At 38.3% G+C, this 24,858-nt stretch overlaps 1 protein-coding gene across 3 annotated transcripts; it reads left to right on the top strand.

Annotated features, from left to right (window-relative positions):
• Positions 1-135: 135 nt before the first annotated feature.
• On the top strand, positions 136-24,858 carry LOC139935440 (nose resistant to fluoxetine protein 6-like). 3 transcript variants are annotated; one of them, XM_071930047.1, is made up of 16 exons: positions 136-345; positions 3,056-3,336; positions 6,393-6,547; positions 7,614-7,737; positions 8,112-8,223; positions 11,179-11,402; positions 12,474-12,647; positions 13,231-13,327; positions 13,756-13,848; positions 15,423-15,591; positions 17,089-17,168; positions 17,828-17,941; positions 19,315-19,447; positions 21,169-21,352; positions 22,448-22,590; positions 23,039-24,858. In XM_071930047.1, exons 2-16 carry the CDS (start codon positions 3,090-3,092, stop codon positions 23,285-23,287), a joined length of 2,298 nt encoding a protein of 765 aa, XP_071786148.1. In that variant the 5' UTR covers positions 136-345; positions 3,056-3,089; the 3' UTR covers positions 23,288-24,858. The 3 variants fall into 3 exon arrangements, with proteins under 3 accessions (XP_071786148.1, XP_071786147.1, XP_071786149.1); XM_071930046.1 differs by lacking the exon at positions 136-345 and adding an exon at positions 2,304-2,420; XM_071930048.1 differs by lacking the exon at positions 136-345 and adding an exon at positions 2,460-2,653.

Here is a 24,858-nt window from a genome sequence, read left to right as displayed (position 1 = left end):
GCCATTGTGTACACTGCGATGACGACCAGCCATTGTAAACACAGCGATTTTATAGTGGTCGAACTTTATGCCCGTTCTTTCATGTGCCAATTTGCTACCGGTTTATGATTTCTACAACCAGCATTCTACATGCGTTCCGGTTGAGTTGGTGTCGGGGTATTTTCGACCTTGACAAACATTTGCAGTCAAGCGATCTGTACCTGGCGCGAAGGCATGTCGCGGGGGGCTCGTGACTGATTATGCAAGAAAAGCGAACAGTCAATACAAAGTGCAATATCACGGCCAACTTGGCCGTTTGGAAGTGAAGTTTGCTAAGTGAGCAGCACGTTGGAACCGGACTACACGGTAAGAAAATGTTTTAATGTTTGAGTAGAAAAATACATTTAGTAAAACGCGGTTCCAGGATTTTTGGACCTTTTCGTAAAACATTTGTGTGGGTAGAACCATAGAGGAATGTGGCACTTCCTGAAAACGAGCACTCATTGCGATGTGTCCGCCGTCAATTTTAATTGCTTATCATTTTGGTACATTTTGTGGACTTAAATTGGTTCCACTCAACATCCTTTTCTGCCGAGACGGCCACTTAGATTGGGCTGTAAAATTTACAATTGTGTTTAAATGAACTATGCGCCAAGAAGTTGACTCTATTGGTTCCGTGAGATATTTCTGGTTAAACATTTTTGGAATTAATGTGAAGAACGTACATTAAGCCATTATACACTTTCGGTAAACAGTATTGTCCAAGTCCCACACTTCGTGTATCACAACTTATATATAAAATAACAATCCTGTGGAAATTTAGGCTCAATCGGACATCGGAGTCGGGAGAAAATAACGGGAAAACCCACTCCTGTTTTCGCGCGTTTCGCCGTGTCATGACATGTGTTTATAACAAATCCGTAATTCTCGTTAACGAGAATTTATATTGTTTTACCGTTTTCTCAAAAAGTAAAGCATTTCATGGACTAATATTTCAAGAGAAGTCTTTCACCATTACCTTCTGTAAACCCTGTAAATTATTTGTAAATCTGTGAACTTTTTTTTTTCTGTACCGAAAGGGTCCAATGGCTTTAATTAATTATCCATCAACGAACTGTAGTATTATTTAATAATGACGTTACTTTAATTTCCAGCTGGTATAAATCCCTTTTGATGTCTCTTACTGAGTCTAATCCTCTGGCTAGTTAAACCCGCCCCTACAACTTGTTGAGGTATTCATTGTGTTTTCCTTAAATTGTTTTAATATAAAAATGTCTCCATAGAGTTATGCGCCGTAACGGATATGTTTAATTTTTGTGTAATCGACGAAACGGTGTTCGTCTCTAACTGTAACGGTTCTTGAATTGACAATTTCATTTAATCGAAATGCATTCTTTTGATTGAAGAACTAAGAGAGTTTGTATAGTATATTGGTATAAGTTCATGTAGTCGTTTTCCCACTCCCTTCGTGCGAATGGAACAACATCATTCTCCATTTATTTTGCGGGAGACTTTTTGTATGGCTTATGAAACATATATACTTTATTTTGTCGGCTTTTTTGCCCCATAGCCTTCACGATCCCCATAGCCTTACTAACTTGTTGTATTTTAGTTTTGCTTTGTTTCATCTAAAATAAACCACTGTTTCAATTACATCTGGAGTTTTCCAAAACCTGTTCTTTATTATTGTGTTCCTTGCCACTAATGTTTATATAATCATAATTTATTCCTCCATGATATAATGTACAAAAAGGAACCAAATTGCGGCCGGGACCGCACGCTCAGCGCTGGCCTCGATGACTATGTTACGTTCGCTGATGACCACCCTTTACGAACCGCCCACCCGGACCCAATTTCATAGAGCTGCTTAGCACAAAAAACTTGCTTAGCATGACATTTTTGCCTTGATAAAAACAGAATTACCAACCGAATTTCCACGTGGTTGGTAACCCTGTTTTTTATCAAGGACGAAATTTCATCTTAAGCACATTTTTGGGCTTAGCAGCTCTATGAAATTGGGTCCTGGTCATTTCTTGAAAGAAAAAAACTGAATTGTATGAGTGTCTGTTAGGGATGAGCGAGCGAGGGCCAAGGAACGATACGTTCATCTTGTATGTTTCCCCACTTCGCTTACGCATTGTTGTACGGAACGTGGAGGAGGGAGCCCGACCAAAGCCCTTTTCGAAACTACAGCTAACACTCAGTTTCAGGCTTAAATAGGGCTCGTAGTTTGGGTAGGAGATTGTACAATCAGGCAGACCAAAGTCTATGCCTGAACCCAAGTCACAGTCGTTTCAAAAAGGCTCAAGCCTCCAACCTTCGTCTGCTGCATGCAGAGCTAGAGCTGTCAAAAACTGGAGTCTGTCCTTATTATTTTATTCTATGATCAAAATAGTCACAAATCAAATCAAATTAGCTAGCAGTAATGACCATGGCCACCGGTGGGTATACAATTACAACAAAGACAAATTAATTATGAGAGCCATGTGTACGACCATATTTAGTGGACATACTACATCGTTTGGATTTGGATACGACGGCAGGCTACCTTGTTCGTTATATGTTCGTTGAGCTGTTGACTTGTGTTATGTTAATCATTAATGGCTCCGCTTTTAACATCGGTCTCATGAGTCAGAGATGTTGATGAGAAATTGACGTAATGTATTTGTGAAAAGTAAGTGTTTTCAGTGCAAAAAAAAAGGGGAATATTTATTTTGGTTTATTTGCTTGCGTAAAAATATTAATTTTTTGTTTTGTCATTCATTAAAAAAGTGGACGACTTATTTATTGTTTATTCAATTGATTGATCGCTTGAAATTTACCATGTGGGGCCATTCTCGCGTTACGTTAGCCCCATAAATCGGTCCAATTCACTCCGTATCCTTTCCCCCAGCACGTCTGATATCAAAATACAAAAGAAAGTATACCTTGATTCTTGTAGGTATTCATAATATGACAATTTCACAGGATCATCACTTTGTCAACTACAATCATCAATGACGTCACCTTAGGCCCATATACTTGTGCACTTTTCAAAGATTTATAATGTATTTCTTGTTTGATTTCTTTATGACAGGTTTTACAATAACATCAAGCCAACAATTGCCAAAATGGAAACGCAAAAAGGTTTGTTGCTGCTGCTGGGCTTTGCGCTGTTCCTAGCAACAGTTCACGCGACGGACGAAAACAATGCAGACCAAATGCCTCTGTTGAAATCGCTGTACAAGTCAAGATCGCCGGCCCTACTACCTGCAGCATTGAGAGCTGACAATGAGACGATATCCCCAGCCTGCTCTGCAGAGCTCAAAAGACTCTTCTCTGGCGACATAAAAACTCTTGAAAATGACACTGTCATGGGTAAGGAAAAAAATTCATTGTAGCTCAACTGGAACTTGTGATTTTCCTCTTTGAAAATAATCTTTTATCGTGGCCATTGCAACTTCTTATAATATGCATTGAAAAATCAAAACACTTTGTACAGCAAAACAGTGAGTGGGGGGGGCATATGCATAAAATACAAATCTGTGAAAATTTGAGCTCAATCGTTCGTCGAAGTTGCAAGATAACTATGAAAGAAAAAACACCCAGCTTTCAGATGCTTGATTTCCAGACCCCAAGTTCTAAATCTGAGGTCTCCAAATCAAATAATGGAAATTCAGAGGGAGCTGTTTCTCACAATGTTTTATACTATCAACCTCTCCCCATTTCTCATAATCAAGAAAGGTTTTATCAAGGTTGTAGCTAGGTCAAATTGGATGCCGGCTAATTTTGTCGAGAGCATGGTCGAGAGGGTGGGTGTACATGTAGGGGCAGCGTAGTGCCTCACAACCCGGTGGGATCAACAGGGGCAGCACCTTTGGAAGCTGAAGATTTTTAGGTTTTGTTTAAGCTTTGATGGGTTCCCCAGGCTCTCTCTTGCCTATTTGTGCCTTGACATAGCCATTGTCAAAGGAAAAAACATGTCCAGGGAGCCATAGAAAATAAATACTTATTAAGTTTTAAAGTAAAATGTTAGGGTAAAATAAATAAAATTAATATTCTGTTTACGATTTAAATCCCATCTCAAAATAGGGTAGGTAGACTACTAGGCAGAATTTTTGAGTGTTGAATTTATCAATTGAAAAGCTTGCAGCTGCATAAATTCATCAGAAGGCAATGCAGAGTGGAGAGACAAGTTCAGAAACACAGGATGACGGGACACATGTCCGATCACTGCCGCAAAATCTAGACTATTCCAGTCAAAAAGGAGCACATTAGTAAAATAGAAAAGCCATGTTTCACTGAGTTGTATTCATTGACAATTTATTTCTCAACGAAGTGCATTCAATAAACTCAAAAATTGATTCTTGTCATTTCATTTTTTTTTTCAACAAGTATTAATAGACAGGAAAATCATCTAAATAAAATTCTAAATAAAAATGTAATGCAACTTCGACGACTCCACCAACATTGTCCGCCCATCAGAATACCTTTGTTTTCAACCGCCCGCCGGGCGAGTCAACCAAAATTCTTGATCGCCCGCAGGTTTTTTTCACTAGCCTGCTGCATGTATGGTACAAAAAAAATTGAAACTAAAAATAAATATTTAAAAAAAAACACGGAAGTGAAGTCCCTAAAATTGGACGACTTTATCTCTTAATTTATGCCCTAAATTATCAACAACCATTTGAATGAACTTGTTGTTTGAGAATTGTTTGTTTTGAACATGTTCTGATCTCCGTTTGCAACAAAATCTTCGTGAATCAACGATCGGTCAACAACACACATTGAGAAACAATTCAATGAACTTTGGCCCGCAACGCCCTCTGTTGGCAGAAGTTGTCCATGTTACTAGAATTCCTCCAAGGCTGTGCATTGTGCATACAGTCTGCAGGCGTGATGCACAACGTTCGCCAATTCTTTACTCCGTTTCGTGAGCGTGTGTTGTGAAGAAGGCTAGCCAAGAAGATCATGAATATGGATTTATTAAAGGAACACGTTGCCTTGGATCGGTCGAGTTGGTCTTTGAAAAGCGTTTGTAACCGTTTTTTATAAAATGCATATGGGTAGAAAGATGTTGTAAAAGTAGAATACAATGATCCACACAAACATGCCTCGAAATTGCGTGGTTTTCCTTTTACCTTGTCGACTAACATGTCGGCCATTTATGGGGGTCAAAATTTTGACTCCCATAAATGGCCGACCATGTTAGTTCGCACAGTAGAAGGAAAATCACGCAATTTCGAGGCAAACTTGTGTGGATCATTGTATTCTACTTTTAAAACATCTTTCCAACCATATGCATTTTATAAAAAACGGTTACAAACGCTTTTGTTTTGACCAACTCGTCCGATCCAAGGCAACGTGTTCCTTTAACAGCCATCAATGGCCAATCACAGCGTGAGAATCTTGGTTAAGATGGACTTCGGACTGTGTGTGTTATGTGCTGTGCATGCTGCATGAACCAGTGGGTGACCGTGTGAGTATTACCATGTGGTTTTGTGCATCATGGATACTACACGCACGCCGAAGATTGTGCGTGTTTTTTTTAGTACTCCAAGAACTCGCAGCATTCAAGCGGCTTATTTTTAAGCAACAATCACGGAGAAGATCGCGGTTTTGGAGAGAAAATTGTTTTGATTGTTTTTACAGAAATAAAATACACATCTAATTAGGAGTTTTACATGATTGTTTTCTTTATTTTCACTTATTTCAATGGCATTTAAAACAGTTTTACATAAATTTATGCCGGTCGGAGTTTGATATTTTTTGTTGGATCCCGGTCGGCAAAAGCTGGGGCCGGTGATAGCCGACCGGCTCCGACCGTGGTAGCTACAACCTTGCGGTTTTATGATATTAACTATTTTGAGTAATTACCAAAAGTGTCCAGTGCCTTTAGAATATATGCAAAATTAGTAAATTTAACAAACAAAAAAGATAATTAATTAATAAGATGTAATTTCCTTCAAAGTTTTTTACCAATTAAAGGCAGTGGACACTATTTGTAATTGTCAAAGACTAGCCTTCACAGTTGGTGTATCTCAACATTACTCTATGATCTCAACATGCATAAAATAACAAACCTGTGAAAACTTGAGCTCAATTGGGCATCAAAGTTGCGAGATAATAATGAAAGAAAATAAACCCTTGTCACACGAAGTTGATGTGCGTTCAGATGTTGATTTTGAGACCTCAAGTTCTAAATCTGAGGTCTCAAAATCAAATTCGTGGAAAATTACTTCTTTATCGAAAACTATGGCACTTCAGAGGGAGCCGTTTCTCACAATGTTTTATACCATCAACCTCTCCCCATTACTCGTCACCAAGAAAGGTTTTATGCTAATAATTATTTTGAGTAACTACCAATAGTGTCCACTGCCTTTAAATTGTATATTTTTAATGATAGCTGAAACTTTGTTTCCATTTTCCCTCAGCTTTGGATGCATTTGGGAAACCAGCAGCTGGGTTCCTACAAATGAACTGGGCATGGCTCGGCCACTATGATGAGTGCATGGCCATTGAAGGATTTAACTTCTGCCTTGTTCAAATGAGTTTGAATGCAACCATGTTGTTGCATCAAAACAATAAGGTGAATTATTAGAGGTCTCTGTTCGATTGTTTTAAACTTACAGATGTAGGGATTCACAATAAGACTTAACATCTGAAAATTTCATTTCAGTTTAGTAACTATAACGAATAAACTTGCCGGGTATACCACCTTAATTGGCCCATTTTCATAGAGTTGATTAGCAGCAGATTTTGCGCTGTGATGCGCAATTTCCATTTCATCCTGCTGCTTCGTAAGCACACGAAAAAGCAAATGACATCACGAAAAATTGGTCACTGTTAAGCAGCGCTATGAAATTGGGCCCACGTGTAAACCCCTTTTGGGACACTTGGGTGCAGGGTTGGCTCTGAGAGTTTCTTAGCTGTCGTTGCCTCAACATTTTAGTCCATTCTGCTCGTCTTCAAAATCAAATTCTGAGGTCACAAAATCAAATTCAAATATTTTAGTGAGAAATAACTTCTTTCTTGAAAACGACATTACTTCAGAGGGAGTCGTTTCTTACAATGTTTTATACTATTAACATCTTTTCAATGATCGCTAACAAGTTAGTTTTTAGGCTAACAATTATTTTGAGAAATTACCAACAGTATCCAGTGCCTTTAAAGACATTGGACACTATTGGTAATTGTCAAAAACTAGTCTTCACAGTTGGTGTATCTCAACATATGCATAAAATAACAAACCTGTGAAAATTTGAGCTCAATCGGTCGTCGAAGTTGAGAGATATTAATGAAAGAAAAAACACCCTTGTCACACCATGGTCACACGAAGTTGTGTGCTTTCAGATGCTTGATTTCGAGACCTCAAATTCTAAACTTGGGGTCTTGAAATCAAATTTGTGGAAAATTACTTCTTTCTCGAAAACTACATCACTTCAGAGGGAGCCGTTTCTCACAATGTTTTATACTATCAACCTCTCCCCATTACTCATTACCAAGTGAGGTTTTATGCTTATAATTATTTTGAGTAATTACCAATAGTATCCAGTGCCTTTAAGTATTATAGTTTAGTTACTTCTTATTCTCCACACCATGCAAAGCTTTGAACGGCACTTGATCTTTATTTTTCTTGTGACTTTACTTGTTAGACCTCTTCTGTCACCGCTAATTCTGCTGCCGGTATGTTCAATCAAATTGCCATCCGATGGGGAATATGTCCTCCGGCCAACTGTTCTGAGTATGATATCCATGTTGTGCTGAAGGATATATTAGGTAAGTCAATTCAATTCAGTTCAATTCGAATAAACATTTATTTCCAAACTGACAACTGCCATGAAAAATATCTACAATTACATGAATAACGGAATAAAGCAACAGTATCATTAAGTAACAGTAAACGTGTTATAAATGAAGTATGGGTCCGTTTTTATGAGCAGAAGCTTGTTACAGCGGCGTCTTTTCGGAGCGAATAATGCGACTGCCTTGAGCAAGGCTATGTTCAACCCAAAATTAGAAAATGTAGGCATACATGTACACGTACCTAGTCAGTTTCCCCCTGTGGTTTCATTACTTGAATACAAACCAAATTATTATTTTTTTGTATTTTTTTTGTATTTTTTTTTCTTCTCCATTTTTTATCTTCTAAGATGCAATGAAGGTTTTGGACGGGATAATAACAACAGAGGCGCTGCAAGAAGATTATGCCGTGTGCACCAAAAACCCACCAATACCTTATAGTGCTGGATTTATCTGTGCCGTGTGAGTTCATCCATTGTTCTACTGTGTTTTTGTTGATGTTCATATAAGTGCTGTTGTTTTGCTTTAGGGGAGTTAAAGTTGATAATCTGATTGTTGTAATTTTCCCCAGTGGACTGATGTTATCACCTCTTTTGTAACTGTTTGGCCGTCTATAAATATACATGTTATAAGCTCCTGGTTTGATTAAACTTTTTGCTGATAACAAGAGAGCATCCTTTCTCGTATATCTGTGTCATGAAGTTTATCTCTCATCAAGCCCGTTGTTATCAAAGGTCACTCATACATAGTAGATCATGTGTGTATAACATCACATGACAGTTATTCAAGAAAGAGTAAACAGTTCTTATCTTATCAGATATGCTGGGTTAGAAAAACAATGATTGCGTCATGAGTACATGCAATTGTTGAAGCCAAGCGTTGTCTGCTTGTCAATGGTCTGTTTACCACCTGACTAGATCGTGTCTCTATCAGTCATGGATCTTTTTAACTGATGAGCTTTTTGGACCTTTATCATGCTGCCTCCATCTTGGTCATGTTCCTGACGTACCGAATAACAATAGTGCATGCTTATAATTATTTTGCAATTTGGAACCAAACTATTTTGTTCTTCCAGCCTTGGTTTGGTAGCAGTGATATCAATGGGAAAATTCAAGTTGGCTGCAACATGATGATGGTCTATTTTCTTTGTTTTAAATTTGATTGTTTGTTTCTTGGGGGTGTGTGCTTATTTGTTGTTTTGTTATTTGTTTATAGGATTTGAGGCATTGCATGGTGAGGTATCAATGTACATTTGGTTTGCGGTAACACCATGACAATGACTAGAGCAAGCTAGTCGAAATGTTGAGACCAATTAAGAACCGACTCCGGGACAGTACAGTTAATTACGATCCTATAAGCTAAAGTAGAAGTCCAGTCTATTTTCTATACCATCCGCCCTGGTAATAGTTAAAAAGCAGAACAGTTCTTTTCAGAACTGAGAAGTCTCCCGAACCTCCGATTATCTACTCCGCGGCAGTAGAATAAAGCAAAACAGTTCTCTAAGAACAAACTCTACCCGGCAAGTAGATACACACATGGTGTTACCGCAAACCAAATATACATTGTTATTTGTTGTTGTTGAAATTTCCTACTACTGCTGTTGTTTTTTTCTTAGGTGTATTTTGGGGGGCGGGGGCTCTCGGCTTTACCAAGTTTAAAAGCGCAGTCGCAGTACACTTGAATGTTGGATTTTGACCCCAAAATGCACATTTGTTCCTACTTTTTATAAAGATTTCACTGTTTAAAAATGAGTAGATCGCAAAACTGAGTTTGACCTTGAAAACCTTTTGCTTGAAAAACATTGCCCCATTGCAAAGTTCACTGGAGCTTAGCCACGTGACCTGCTGCACTGGTGTTGGGCGGCAAACTATTTCGGTAGAGATATTTCTTAGCACCTTTGTCTGGGTTGTTAGCAAGAGTTTTTTTTCTTAAAGGCAGTGGACACTAGAAAAAAACATTGTGAGAAACGGCTCCATATGAAGTGACATAGTTTTCGAGAAAGAAGTAATTTTCCACAGATTTGATTTCAAGACCTTAGATCTGGAATTTGAGGTCTCGAAATCAAGCATCTGAAAGCACACAACTTCGTCTGACAAGGGTGTTTTTTCTGTCATTATTATCTTGCAACTTAGACTACCATTACTGAGCTCAAATTTTCACAGGTTTGTTATTTGATGCATTTGTTGAGATACACAAAATGAGAAGACTGGTCTTTGATGACAACAACCAAAAGTGTCCAAAGTCTTTAAAGAGCCAATAAAGGATGATCTCAATATGTCAACTATTACCTTTTTATGGCCAAATAGACATCGCAGATACCGGTTAATAACCAGTTTACTCTCAAAATTTGCATTTAGTAATAAATAACTCGAGTCAAAAATGCACCCGGCCGCGCGGATTTTTCAACCGAGAGTCAGAAACGGCTTATCTTTTATTTTAATGACCCTAGACGCCAGTGACGATTTTCCCCTACTGGTTTAGAACACAGTTCTCCAGCTTTGGCATTTCCGCACCAAATAGCCGCCACTGACGTCACGATTCCTTTGTCGCGCAGGTTTGTTTGACCCCACGTTTTTCAGAAATTTGGCTTGGAGCGTTCTGGAGAAAAACCCATTTTTACCATGTTTTAACGTGAGGTAAAAGACTCGTTATATTTTTTATGTTTCCAGCCGTCGATTTCACAAAACTCTTCCTAACTTAAGACTAATCTTAGGACTTACAATAGGACGAGTCCCAACCCTGCACTGTAGCATGCAGACTTTAAGCTAACTCGAGATATCACGAGTCCTAACTCTTTGTGAAATCGACGGCTGGATGAACTGCAGCTGTTAGAAAACTGTAATATTTATATATTTGAGGTCATCCTTTATTGGCTGTTTTATTGGTGAAGAATGAAAATTAAGTGATAGACTGTATGCGGGCCTGGAGTTTCATTTTTGAGAGGGCATGACCATTTTCATTTTGCAAAGTACTCTTCCATTGGAAAGTCTATGGGAACTTTTGAAGGGGCACCAAGGCCAGGGCAACAGAGGTCAGAGGTCAGTATTCCAGCCCTGTATAGAGTTAGAACTGCCTGTGTGCAAGATGAACTCAAGGACATTCTCATCCTGTTTCTCCAAATACAAATGCCTTGCATTGCACATTAGGGGTTGCGAAACGTGTCTTCGGCCGCCCGCCATCTTTGATGTATTAACCAGGGAAGAGTGCAGCGTGTACGCGCTGCGCGTGATTTTTTGCCAATGGTAGCTCTTCATGCATAGACAATTCATCAAATAGGGTTTCGATGGCCCCTATTGCAATTCATCTTTTATTGTTTGAACTGCTCTTATCCAGTTCACTCACAGAAAGTGAACCATTCCTGCGTGAAGTTACTTTTATTATAACTTTTTTAACTATTTCCTCTCTCGACTGCTCTAGAACTTTCTGCTGTCTCATCGCGACGCTCATGGTAACTGGCGCCCTCTACGATGAGTATCTCCAATGGCAGGCCAGGACTCCATCGAGGCAACGCCTCATCAGCAGGAGAGACTTCTCAAGACCCTGGAGGATTCTGAACGATGACGATGATGAAGACGACGATGAACTGTTGATTAATGATGCCGGAACTGTCATTCAGGATGTCCAGACGCAGAGTAAACAAAGTGGGTAGTTTGTTTTTTTGTTTTTTTTCTCAAGCCCCAGGAAAAAATTCCCATTGAAAAAAAATTGATTCAATGAGATTGGTGTGGAATTTAGGATATGTTCAATGGGATCCAATTGAGCCAAATTGAATCTAGTCGCCAGACACACAAGGCCTGAAGGCCACTTCAAGGTGTAGGCTACAATCAATTATTTTTCCAGGGGCCGTTGCCACCTACTCCTAGCTTTTAAAGTCCATACGGATGTAGGCTTGCGTATCTTCAGTCAGCTGGTAGAGCACAAAGCACTACCTCCTTAATATTTAAGAAGCGATCAATTGTTAAGTGTCTTACTAAAGGACACAAGTGTCACGACCTGGACTCGAACCACCACTCTCGCTGATCAATCACTAGAGCTTAAATCTGGAGCTCTTAACCACTCTTATCCACTAGGCCATGACATGTAATAATAATAATTATAATTATAATAACCCATTTTTAAATAGTGCTTTTCACACCGAGAGGGCGTCCCAAAGCGCTTCATATTATTATTACCACTGGTCACTGGGCCTTAAATCACTCCTTAAACCATGTCAATTTCTGCGGTAACACCATGTAATGAGTCTTAATCTCTTAATCTCTTAATGAGTTGGGGTGGTTCTGAAAAGAACTGTTGGTTTCAACTCAACGTTCTTCTGGAGAAAAAAATAAAATAAAAAAATAAATAAGAAGACGATCAGAGCATAACTGATCGAAACGTCAAGTTGAAACCAATGACTCCTGAAAACAAAAATATGAAAATAAATAAGAAGACGATCAGAGCATAACTGATCGAAACGTCGAGTTGAAACCAATGACTCCTGAAAACAAAAGTATGGCCTTTATACTGTTCAATTTTTTGTAGCCCAAAAGACATTCTTGTAGAATTTAACCTTCCTATTGAATTTAGAATGGCAGAAAACTAATCAAACCTTCAACCTTCAAGTTTCAGGCCTTTTGCTTTAAGCTTTGTGTAAAGAAGCCCTCCAGGCTTGTATGTGTTCTTCTTGCCCCCACAATCTCAGTTTCAGCAAATCTTCATTTTTTTTAATCCAGGTCTGGCAGCTAGACTTCTCCTGTGTTTTGCATTTAACCGTAACCTGAGCAAGCTCATGGACACAAAGCAAGGAGACGCAAGCGTTGGGTCCATCAATGGTATTAGAGTCATCAGCATGTTCTGGGTCATCCTTGGTCACACGATCATCTTTGGATTTTCCACTCAGATCACCGGTGAGAAATAAGCCTCTTAAACATTTAAGGCCACCTAGACACCTTTGGTAATTGTCAAAGATCAGTATAGACCTTATGCACATGACGTCTTCAGTAGGGCGCCCTCACCTAGAGGTCAAAAGGAGGTTGTTCATTGGCCAATCCTGTGCGCCGTGCGTACAAATCTGTACGTTTCAATTGTTTCGTCACCTCTAAGATTGACGCTGGATGACGTCAATGCATTTAAGGTCTATTCTCACTAGGTGTGTCCCAACATATAATCCATAAAATAACAAACCTGTGAAAATTTGGACTCTTGGTCATCGAAGTTGCAAGTGAACCAAAAACAAAAAAACCTGAGTGTGCTTTCAGATGAATAATAATAAAAGGCTTCATTTGAAGTCTTTTGTTTATTTAAGTGGGAAATTACCTGCTTCTCAAAAACTATGTTACTTCATCAGAGGGAGCCATTTCTCACAACGTTTTATACTGACCAATAACAAGAGTACAGTTATAGGATTTGATATGATTTTTGAGTATAGTTCTTGCTAAAACTCTGTGTTACAATAGTAAGAAAAGTGTGTGGATTTATTTTTGTTTACAGATAATACAGCAGCATTGTTTGCTTGGATTCAAACGCACTTTGGATTTCAAGCTGTTGCTAATGCATTCTACTCTGTGGATTCTTTCTTCTTTCTTAGGTAATTTTGTTTGTTAATTGTTCGGTTCAAAGTAGAAGGGGAACTTCCTCAAAAGTTACTTTCTCAGTATTTAGTGTTTAGTGTTGAGTTTACAAATGTCTAACTTTCGCTGCAAAACATTTTAGAGGTATGAACAGAGAGCTGTTTCTCAAGATCCACATAACATAATATCTCGTAATAAAGTGAAACTGACTGGGTAAATTTGAAATAATTTGGGCTTTGAACAAACCAAAGTTGGATCGGGGCTTGAACCATTGAGCTCTGGATCTGTTAAAGCCATTGGACACTTTCGGTAAAGTGACAGCCAAGAAATGCCCCTTATCTACTTTCTTCCGAATTACCTAAACTGGGATCCCGGAGGGATTTCGGCGGGATACCTTTTTTCATTTTCTATGGGGTTTTAATTGTGTTTACTTGTTTCATTACAGTGGCTTTCTACTTTCCTACCTCACATTTCCCCGTTTCGAGGAATTGAAGACTGTGAAGAGATGGGCTTTATTCTACTTCCATCGATACTGGAGGTAAGAATACAAGAAGCAGGAACAGATGAAAAGAGACACAAGACGGTTTTTCTTCTAGCCTCTAGACCCCCAACCATTAGACTGCTTTGGGTCATCTATACCCTCAGTCACCTAGGCCCCACACCCTCTCTATCCCCTGTGCTTGTTCCTACTGACACAGTTCAGTGAGCACACACCCCCCACACACTACCCAAGGCTCCACAGCAGGTTTCACCACGCATCATCCAGTTCAACTTCCCGCCTGTATTTCCCGCCTTCGTGCATCACCAAGCTAATCCGCCACCCAGTACTTAAGCAGCATGCAGCATCAGAGTCCAGCATTCTCCAGAAGACGATCAGAGCATACTGATCGAAACGTCGTGTTAAACCAACGATTCTTTTCAGAACCACCCCAACTCATTTAGAGAACAGTCATTACATGGTGTTACCGCAAACTCTTCTATATCTTATTTCCACCATGCAAAGTTTCAAATCCTACTTATTCTAGCCTCTAGTTTCACACTGTTCCCATTTTCACTTTGAAGTACAGTGGAGTGAGGATTATCATTTCCCAGTCAAGTAGAACTGTTAGAATTAAGCAAAAATAATTGTTTCATCTCCTGATGAATTAGTAAAACCATAAGTAGGATTTGAAACTTTGCATGGTGGAAATATGATATAGAAAGGTTTGCTGTAACACCATGTAATGACTATCTCTAATGAGTTGGGGTGGTTCTGAAAACAACCGTTGGTTTTAACTCAACGTTTCGATCAGTATGTTCTGATCGTCTTCTGAAGAAAGCTTCTGATCGAAACGTCGAGTTGAAACCAACGGTTCTTTTCAGAACCACCCCAACTCATTAGAGATAGTCATTACATGGTGTTACCGCAAACCTTTCTATTATAGTAAAACCATGTTACAAAAATTATTTTAGCATGTACACATAGGATTTGTATGATTCTCTTGAACACATTGTGATTTTCACTTTTTTTTTCCTCGAAAACTTGACGACTAATGAAGCTGATACTTCTAGGTAAATTATATTACACACATCTTCGTTCACATTGTGGTTATAGGAATTCCTGTCACGGCCAAAAACGTGATCTAAAAATGGTATCAAACCCATCTCACTTTAACGCTTTTTAAAGCCATTGAACACTTTCGGTAAACAGTATTGTCCAAGGCCCACACTTCGTGTATCACAACTTATATATAAAATAACAAACCTGTGAAAATTTAGACTCCATCGGTCATCTGAGTCGGGAGAAAATAACATGAAAACCCACCCTTGTTTCCGCACGTTTCGCCGTGTCATGACAAGTGTTTACTATAATCCGTAATTCTCGTTGTCGAGAATTGATAATTGTTTTAAAGTTTTCTCAAAAAGTAAAGCATTTCATGGAATAATATTTCAATAGAAGTCTTTCACCATTACCTTCTGTAAACCCAATAAGTTAGGTGTAAATCTGTGCACTTAAAAAAAAAAATTCTGTTTCGAAAGTGTCCAATGGCTTTAATTAGGAGCCAATTGATTTTTTGTAAAAAGGTAAATAAATCATAATTTTTTCTTTGTCCTGCTTTAATAATCTTGCAGGTTGACCCCCCTGTTTGCTTTCACAATCCTCATCTACATGTACATACCTCAATTCTTTGGTGAGGGTCCCATATGGCAGGTGGGTACCCAGAGACCATTTTGTCCTAAATACTGGTGGAGCAGCCTGCTGTACATCAGTAATTTCTGGCCAACGTCTTTTGGTTCCGAGGTAAGATCTTCACAAATATTAAATTCATGAGGGAGAACCCACTACATCTTATCTTTGTATTCTATTGTGTTTTTCTAAAGAGCGCTTATAGGGACATGTTTTATTAATATGTGTTATGCGCTATATAAGGATGGTTAATTATGTGTTCCATCGTATTTCTCCTTTCCATAAATACTTGTTGACGGGGATATTTATGTTTTGAGAGTTCTTGGCTTCACAACCAGCATGACCAGAAACAAACAATGTTATGAAAAATGAAATAAGGCACTGTATCTTTTAGTGCAAAACAAAAATAGATCGCTCAGCCACGACATGCCGCAAAGTTGAATTGAATATGATGCTGTTATTCGCATTCCTCATAGTGAAACTTAAAGGAACACGTTGCCTTGGATCGGACGAGTTGGTCTATAAAAAGCGTTTGAAACCGTTTGTTACAAAATGCATATGGTTAGAAAGATGTTTCAAAAGTAGAATATAATGATCCACACACTCGAAATTGCACGGTTTTCCATTTTCGTCTTGAACTAACACGATTTATGGGAGTCAAAAATTTGACTCCCATAAATGGCCGACCGTGTTAGTCGACGAGGTAAAAAGAAAACCACGCAATTTCAAGGCATATTTGTGTGGATCATTGTATTCTACTTATTACAACATCTTTCTACCCATATGCATTTTATAACAAACGGTTACAGAACAATTTTCAAAGACCTACTCGACCGATCCAAGGCAGTGTGTTCCTTTACTGCGATTTTAACTGAAGAGGCGAATTTGCTTCAATAGGAACATGCATGCAGGGCCCAATTTCATAGAGCTGCTAAGCACAAAAATTTGCTTAGCATGAAATTTCTTCCTTGATAACAACAGGATTACCAACCAAATTTCAACAACAGCTGATTACTAGTATTAACAAGAAATATGCAACAAATAGAAATTTTGCTGGTAATCCTGTTTTTATCAAGAAAGATATTTCATGCTAAGCAAATTTTTGTGCTTAGCAGCTCTATGAAATTGGGCCCTGGTGAATAGGTGAATAGTCATGCCGGTAGGGTGTAACAACGCTAGCTTTTGCTGACCGCCACACAGACTAAATGAAAACACTACAGACACGCACAAAATGCAGCAAAAAACTAATTAAAATGAAAAGAAAACCCCCAGAACTAATTGATCCATCCTTTATCCCTATTGACCGTTAATTATACCCCTTTTTTATAAGAAGTTCATTATTTACGAAAACCTTATAGTGTTGTCCGAAAGTGCCGGCTGTCAGCATTTTGACATGAAACGTTTTCCCCAAGATTGTCATTTGTCAATGATTTAAACCAAAACCTGGTTATTCTTTTCTGCATTTAAAATTTATCCCCAAATGACTTTCCAAGCCTGTCCCAGGAAAATGATTGACACGCCTATTTCTAACTACAACCCGGGCCTGCCTTTATTCTAAAACTTGAAATGTTGCATTTGACCTTTTATGTGTATACACGTGTGTTTTGACAGTGTATTGCTTGGACATGGTACCTGGCCAATGATATGCAGTTCTTCATCATTAGTCCTCTTCTGATGGCTCCATTGTACTAGTAAGTTTGTTGTCTTTTTGTCATCTTTCATTTAGGTTTTGTTCATAACTACATGTGTAATACCACTATTATAAGGCCACATAAAAAAAAAATTGTTGAGCGTCCCCGCCAGACTGTTCAAAACCCCCCAACCTCATTTGTTATTTAATTTTTTTTAATCATAAAAAACAACCTTTTCAGGTGATTTTTTTCAAAATGAACAGGTTTAACAAGATGATTAAAGAAGGTTTTATTCATGTTGGCGAAGCAAGAACAATTTTTCAAATATTTACTTGGGCTACACTGTGCTTAGTTGTTTGAAAAAGTTTACAGAAGATGTCATCTAGGAGTTAAATTTGTTTGACAAAACTATTGAAAACCTCAAAAACACACTAACCCTCTGTTTTATAGTGATTGTGATGATTTCTTTATTTTTGGTTTCATATTTTTGTTCTGTTCCGAAAGTGTCCAATGGCTTTACGGACGCAAATATCACGCCTGGGACTCAAACCCACACTCTGCTGATCACATACTTTACAGCAGAGCTTGAGTTCGGTGCTCTTAACCGCTCAGCCTTTTATGCTTTCCCAGGAGATAAAAGGCAGAGACAGAAACTACTGAGTCAAGTTGATGACCTGTTTAATTATTGACATTTCAACCCTTCGTCCAACCCCCTACAGTTATCCAGTGTTTGGATGGCTCTCTCTGATTGCAACTCTCTTAGCTTCCATGATAACTAGCGGCTGGATCGTTGCGGAAAATGATTTCACCCTCAATTTACTGGGCCTTCTGGTGTAAGTAGTTTCCAGCTAAATTGTATCATGCTTTTGGACTGAATGGGAGGTTATATAACCATAGAGTTATATATAAGAACTAGAGCGCGCACTGGCCTATATACGCGCCCCGGTATGCAAGCAGGCGGCCATTTTCTAAGTTGACAAAACAGCTATCTCACAGCGTGTGTTTGTGCGGCCATTTTGTAAGTTGAACAAACAGCATCGCGTGAGCGTTCAATAAAAAAAACCTCAAACGTGTATTTCATACTCAACGCGCGTGCAGAATGACGCGCTTGTCATCTTGCGGTCCCGTGGCGTTTGTGCACGAAGCATCACTCATGCGCCCTCTAGTTCTTATATATAACTCTATGTATATAACGTTGAAATTCAAATTCTGTTTTTGGATTACTGTAATACTGTTAAAGACACTAGACACTATTGGTAATTGTAGTTTTTTCACTTGGTGTATCTCAACACATGCATAACATAAAAAATCTGTGAAAATTTGAGCTCAATTGGTCAAGTTGCGAGATAATAATGAAAGAAAAAACACCCTGGTCACACGAAGTTGTGTGCTTTCAGATGCTTGATTCCGAGACCTCAAATTCTAAACTTGAGGTCTTGAAATCAAATTCGTGGGAAATTACTTCTTTCTTGAAAACTATGTCACTTCAGAGGGAGCCGTTTCTCACAATGTTTTATACTATAAACCTGTCCCCCATTACTCGTTACCAAGTAAGGTTCTATGCTAAAAATTATTTTGAGAAATTACCAATACATGTAGTGTCCACTGCCATTAAGTATAAACAGCTTTAGTATTTTTTTGATTATGCTCCCGTTTCAGTTTCTGTAAAGCGCAGGGCACTTCACATGACTTCATATTTTTCCCAAATGTTATCATAATTGTGACCCACTATGTGAAAATGAGTCACATGTCGCCCAATGCAATATTAAGTTATGGACAGTTTAATGTGGAGAATGTAAAAAAAAATGCATATATATTTTTATTTCTTTTTAAGATCTTTAGTTGCATGGTTAACCTTTAGAACACTTACTTTTAGGCAATAAAGCTATGAAAACAACAATTTTGTGATCATACTTATGTCTAATTAGTATCCTTTTGCACACAATTGTAGTTTAAAATATAATTTGACTTGTAATTCGTTTTTCACAAAAAATGGTGCAGTGGCTAATTTCAAACGGGAGTAACTCAGCAACGCGATACACCCCAAAGCTTAGACACATACCAAATTACTGTTGCTGATGTGTTCTTTCCAGCATGCACATACATGTAACTCAATTCCTGAAATTGCCTACATCTGACTCATTTTCACAGAGCGGGTCACAATTGTAAATTGTTTGTGTATTTTTCCGTTTCTGTTTTCCACCAGGCCTGTGGATGGTAAAAGCTACACTGACTATGTATACGGCAAGCCGTACTGTCGTATCGCACCCTACCTGGTTGGGATTGGACTGGGCTACATTATGTACAGAACCGGCAAACGCAAGGTCAAAATGTCACCGGTAAGAGTTTGGTTACAGCTGTTTGTTTGTTGGGGTGTTTGGTTGTTGTGTTGGATTTGTTTTGCTTTGTTTTGTGTTTTGTACGTAAAATTTCCACAAAGTAGTTGTAAAAAAAACATCCTTTTAAGTTTCAGAGCAGAGATCTTTTTTCCAAAGCAGTTTGTTCAACTTATCCGAAGTGTATTTAATAAGAAAATTTAATTTGCAAACTAAGAATTGCTCCCTCCCCTCTCCTTCCCAGGTCATTAAATGAAAAACATGTATAAATTCGAAGAAGAAAAATGTATTCAAAAAATGAAAAAATGTCTTACTTAGACAAATGTTAGTGTTTCTTTTGTCAAACAAATGCTTCGAAGACCACTCTGGATCACTAAACTCCATTTATCAGGGGTCGATTTCACAAAGAGTAAAGACTAGTCTTATCTTGTCCTAACTTAGGACTATCCTTAAGTTGTTCATATCTCCTAGTATACACATATTGGCTGGCAATGAGGTAACTAGTATACGTCTATTCCCACGAGGGACTTTGAGTGACCAGAAGAGCGATCTATTTCCTGAGGCCGAAGGCCGATGGAAATAGGCCCCTCTTCTGGTCACTCACAGGCCCGAGGGGGAATAGAGGACACTAGTTACCGAATAATGCCAGTCAATATGTGTTTTATAACACATCTCGGTCTTAAAATGTCAAATAAGAACAGAAAAAGGAATTTTGTAGTTTGTTCACGGTTCAAGTCACCAGAGGGCGCTGTTACCGCGGGCACTATTTGCAAAGACTAGTGCCTGCTCTGGTACTATTCCCGCAAAACACGCGCGCGCGATCACTAGCGTATATTAGTTCATCCCACGTGACTGTGTTTCAGCCAATTAGAATACAAAACGAGCAAGAGGTGTGTTATAATTAGGACTAGTCATCACTCTTTGTGAAATCGACCCCAGAAGCCTTAAAATAGACAATTTTAGGCAGTCAGATGAAATCCATACAAATTGCACTAATGACCTAGTTCTGGGAAGACAGATTCAATAGTATTAACTTCTTACCTAAGCGGGAGCACCATGTCAAAATCTCTTTTTTGAGTAGTGTTGGTTATGAGGGCAAACGTCACCTGATTATACTCCCACCATGATAAGGCCACATAAATAAATAAAAGTGTTGATCGTCCCTGCCTGACCGTTCAAAACTCCCCGACCCCCCTCTTCGTTTTCCTTTCTTTTTTTTTCTTTTCTTTTTTCCCATGTCTGGATATCTCTTTATACTTTTACTGCCCAGATTTTTTAGCTGATATTTTTTTCAAAATGTACAGGTTTGATAAGATGTTTAAAGAAGGTTTTTATTCATGTTGGCGAAGCAAGAACAATTCTTTAAATAATTTTGGGCTACACTGTGCTTAGTTGTTTGAAAAAGTTTACAGAAAATGTCATCTAGGAGTTAAATTTGTTTGACAAAACTATTGAAAACCTCAAAAACACACAAACCCTCTATTTTATAGTGATTGTAATGATTTATTTATTCTTGATTTCATATTTAGCATGTCAACAAAACTTTTTTTTTTAAATATATAAAAAAAAAACTCCCTCCAAAATCCGAAAAAAAAAAACATCCGCAAAAAAAAAAAAGGACAAAGAACATTTTTTTTTTTAATGTGGCATGAGGAGGTTTCGTTTACTTAGTCTTTCAGCTGATCTCCAAAACCAATCAGTCACACTCATTTCTCTTTGTTCAGTTTCTCACCCTACTTGGTTGGCTGGCGGCAGCCGGTATGGGAATCGGTGTAGTGTATGGATTGTATCCCAGCTACAAGACACCGATGACTAAAACTGCAACGATCATCTACGCTGCAGTCAGTAGGTTTGTGTGGGCTGTGGCATTAGCGTGGGTGGTCTACGCATGCAAGTATGGCTACGGAGGTAAGAGTTCAGACGTCGATTTCACCAAACACTTTCCTAACTTAGGATTAGTAGGAGTGGAAACTTTGCATGGTGGAAATACAATATTATGGTCAAGGTTTGTGGTAACACCATGTAATGATAATCTCTAAATGAGTTGGGGTGGTTCTGAAAAAGAACCAGTGATTTCAACTCGCCATTTAGATCAGTATGCTTTGATTGTCGTCTGGAGAAAAAAGAAATAAATCTTCTTATCTCCAGAAGAGAATCAGAGCATATATTGATATGTCGAGTTCTAACCAATGGTTCTTTTCTGAACCACCCCAACCCATTTAGAGATTATCATTACATGGTGTTAGCACAAACCTTTACTATATAACCTGGGATTAATCTTAGGACTTAGGACGAGTCCCAGCCTTGCACTGTAACATGTAAACCTAAAGATTAATCCTAAGTAAGAACTGGTAATAGTCAACCTAAGTCGAGATAGGATTAATCCTAGCGTTTCATTAAAGCGGTTGCAGCTGATCATGGGCAGTTACTTTGGCGAAGCAATGGTTAAGAGTTTTGCTTAAAGGGAAGTTACGCGTTTGGTAATTACTAAAAACAAATATTAACTTAAAAACTGACTTGGTAACGAGCATTGGAGAGCTGTTGATAGTATAAAACATTGTGAGAAACGGCTTCCTCTGAAGTAGCATATATTTTGAGAAAGAGGTAATTTCTCACTAAAATAATAAAAGACTTCTAGCCAGAAGTCTTTTATTCCTATCTGAAAGCACACAAATTCGTCCAACAAGGGTGTTTTTTTCTTTCATCATTTTCTCCCAACTCCAATGACCAAATGAGCTCAAATTTTCACAGGTTTGTTATTTTATGCACATGTTGAGATACAGCAAGTGAGAACACTAGTCTTTGACAATTACCAATAGTGTACCTTCCGTTTAAGGATACAGTTGTCATAACCTGGGACTCGAACCCACACTCTGCCATTAATCAGAAATACCAGAATTTTAATTCGATGCTCTTAACCAGTAGACCAGGACACTTCCACAAGGCCACTGAGGAAATGTAACTTATTTATTTATTCATTTTTTTAACAAATCTTTTCTTCAGGTTGGATAAACAAGTTCCTATCGTGGAGTGTGTGGGTACCTCTTGGCCGTATCACATTCGCAGCCTACATGGTCCATCCAATAATTATCGAGAACTTCTACTCCAATTTCGCAACTACTTATCATTTCTCAGTCTACCTGACCGTAAGTGACGCTTTCTCTTACATCGTAGTGAAACTTTTTTCATAATATAACAAATGCATTGATAAGGCCGGGGCGACTAGTGCGACCAGTGTCAAAGTCGCGACTATTGAATGCTTAGTCGAGTCGCAACTACTGTTTTTCAACTACATGTACTTGGTTGTTAAAATCGTGCCCCCACAACTACTATAGAAAAAGTCGCGACTACCTGCTTGGTGAACAAATTGTGTTGCTCAGGACTGTTCACAATGGCATAATTTACATACAAAACAGGTACCCAGTTGTACTCCTGGGCGAAGAGAAGCAACTAAAGTAAAGCATCTTGCTCAAGGACACGGGTTACATTACCGAGATTCGAACCAACACAACCACCAGAACTTAAATTTGATGTTCTAAATAAACCATCGGCCATGACGCCCTATTATATATGATTATCCCTTTATCTTCACAGACTTTCTACTTTGCTGGAGTGGTTTCCGTGTCGTATTTTGTGGCTCTCTTCTTTGCCCTCGCTATCGAGTACCCATTTGCAAACTTGGAAAAACTCATTCTTCCAACTCCGAAGAAGAGAACCAAGACGCTGAAAGGAAGTGATGCGGTCAAGGAGAATGGAATCGTTACAACGATGGTAGTAAATGGAGACCAACAGGTGGTAACTAACAGTCCTTCAGATAAGAACATAGCTGTTAATTGTAATTAGTAAAGGACTTGTCGTAGTAATATGGTTTACCTGGGCCCAATTTCATGGCTCTGCTTACTCCCGAATTCAGCGCTTACAATCACCATTCTCCACTGGTATGCACGCCCGGATTTCTAAGCTAGCTGTGTAAACCTAGAATGCCTAGTATCATGGAGTTATAACAATCTGTATTATATAGCCTTACACACCTAGAATGCCTAGCTCATGGAGTTATAATAATCTGTTTTTATGTAGCTTTATACACCTGAAGGGGGTCTCAAACCGCTTCCGACATAAGTACCCCTGGTCACTGGGCCTTAAATCATTCCTTAAACCATCTCAGCTGCCTGGGGAGTATACAGTCTGCGCTGCCAAATATGTAGCGCACTAAGCTAACCAATCACAAGAACCAACTCTGCCCTCATAGGTACCCATTTACACCTGGGTGTAGAGAGAAGCTTCATGGGTTAATTGTCTTGCTCAAGGACACAAGTGACCGGGATTGGAACCCACAAGCACAGACGCTAAAATTCCCTGCTAACCCGTGAAATACGCTTGACGTAAGCACGGAATTCCCTGCTTCCTTAGCACGATTCTTCAATTGGGCCCCGATATTTTACATACTTTAAAAAAAAGAAAATCGACACTTAAATTAAGTGTGAAAACACAAGCTCAAATAGATAAATATTGTTGAATAAGTTGTCATGTAACAAAATAATAATAAGTGTTGCACGTTTTCAGGAAACATAACAAGTATTTTGTAGTCTTGTATATCTTTATAGCTCAAAATTGTCCTTTTTACAAAACTGCTTATCACACTGAGTAGAAAGGAAAAATTATCATTTTTATAGTATTTTAAAAATGGAAGATTAAATGAAATAATGTGAAATAATGCCATTTTAAATGAAATAATTTCTGTATATTTAATCATAAAATTTACCAGTCAGAGCCAGGCCCATAGATTTTACTTAGAATGTTTTATATTATAAATTATTTATAAAATTGTTAAAACAATGAAATCTTTTTATATTGGATAACAAAATTGTTGAAAATCTATAGATCATTATTGAAATTGACTTTAGGGTTTTGCTTCATCCTTAAGGACAGTAGACACTATTGGTAATGTCAAAGACCAGTCTTCTCACTTGGTGTATCTCAACATATGCATAAAGTAACAAACCTGTGAAAATTTGAGCTCAATTGGTCGTTGAAGTTACGAGATAATAATGAAAGAAAAAACACCCTTGTCACATGAAGTTGTGTGCTTTCAGATGCTTGATTTCGAGACCTCAATTTCTAAATAATATGAGTTCTCAAAATCAAATTCGTGGAAAATTACTTCTTTCTCGAAAAGTAGGTTACTTCAGAGGGAACCGTTTCTCACAATGTTTTATACTATCAACCTCTCCCCATAACTTGTTACCAAGTAAGGTTTTATGCTTATAATTATTTTGAATAATTACCAATAGTGTCCACTGCCTTTGTATTTAAATTGAAAAGGTATTCTTCTTTCCTATTTGTTATTGTGCACCTTGTGCACAATTATCATGTACTGTGTAACAATAAAAGTAAAAAGACTGAATGAAACAAAA

This window comes from Asterias amurensis, chromosome 3 (genome assembly GCF_032118995.1).
Source record: "Asterias amurensis chromosome 3, ASM3211899v1".
In the NCBI taxonomy this organism is placed as follows: domain Eukaryota; kingdom Metazoa; phylum Echinodermata; class Asteroidea; order Forcipulatida; family Asteriidae; genus Asterias; species Asterias amurensis.
This window is presented reverse-complemented; position numbering and strand designations above follow the sequence as displayed.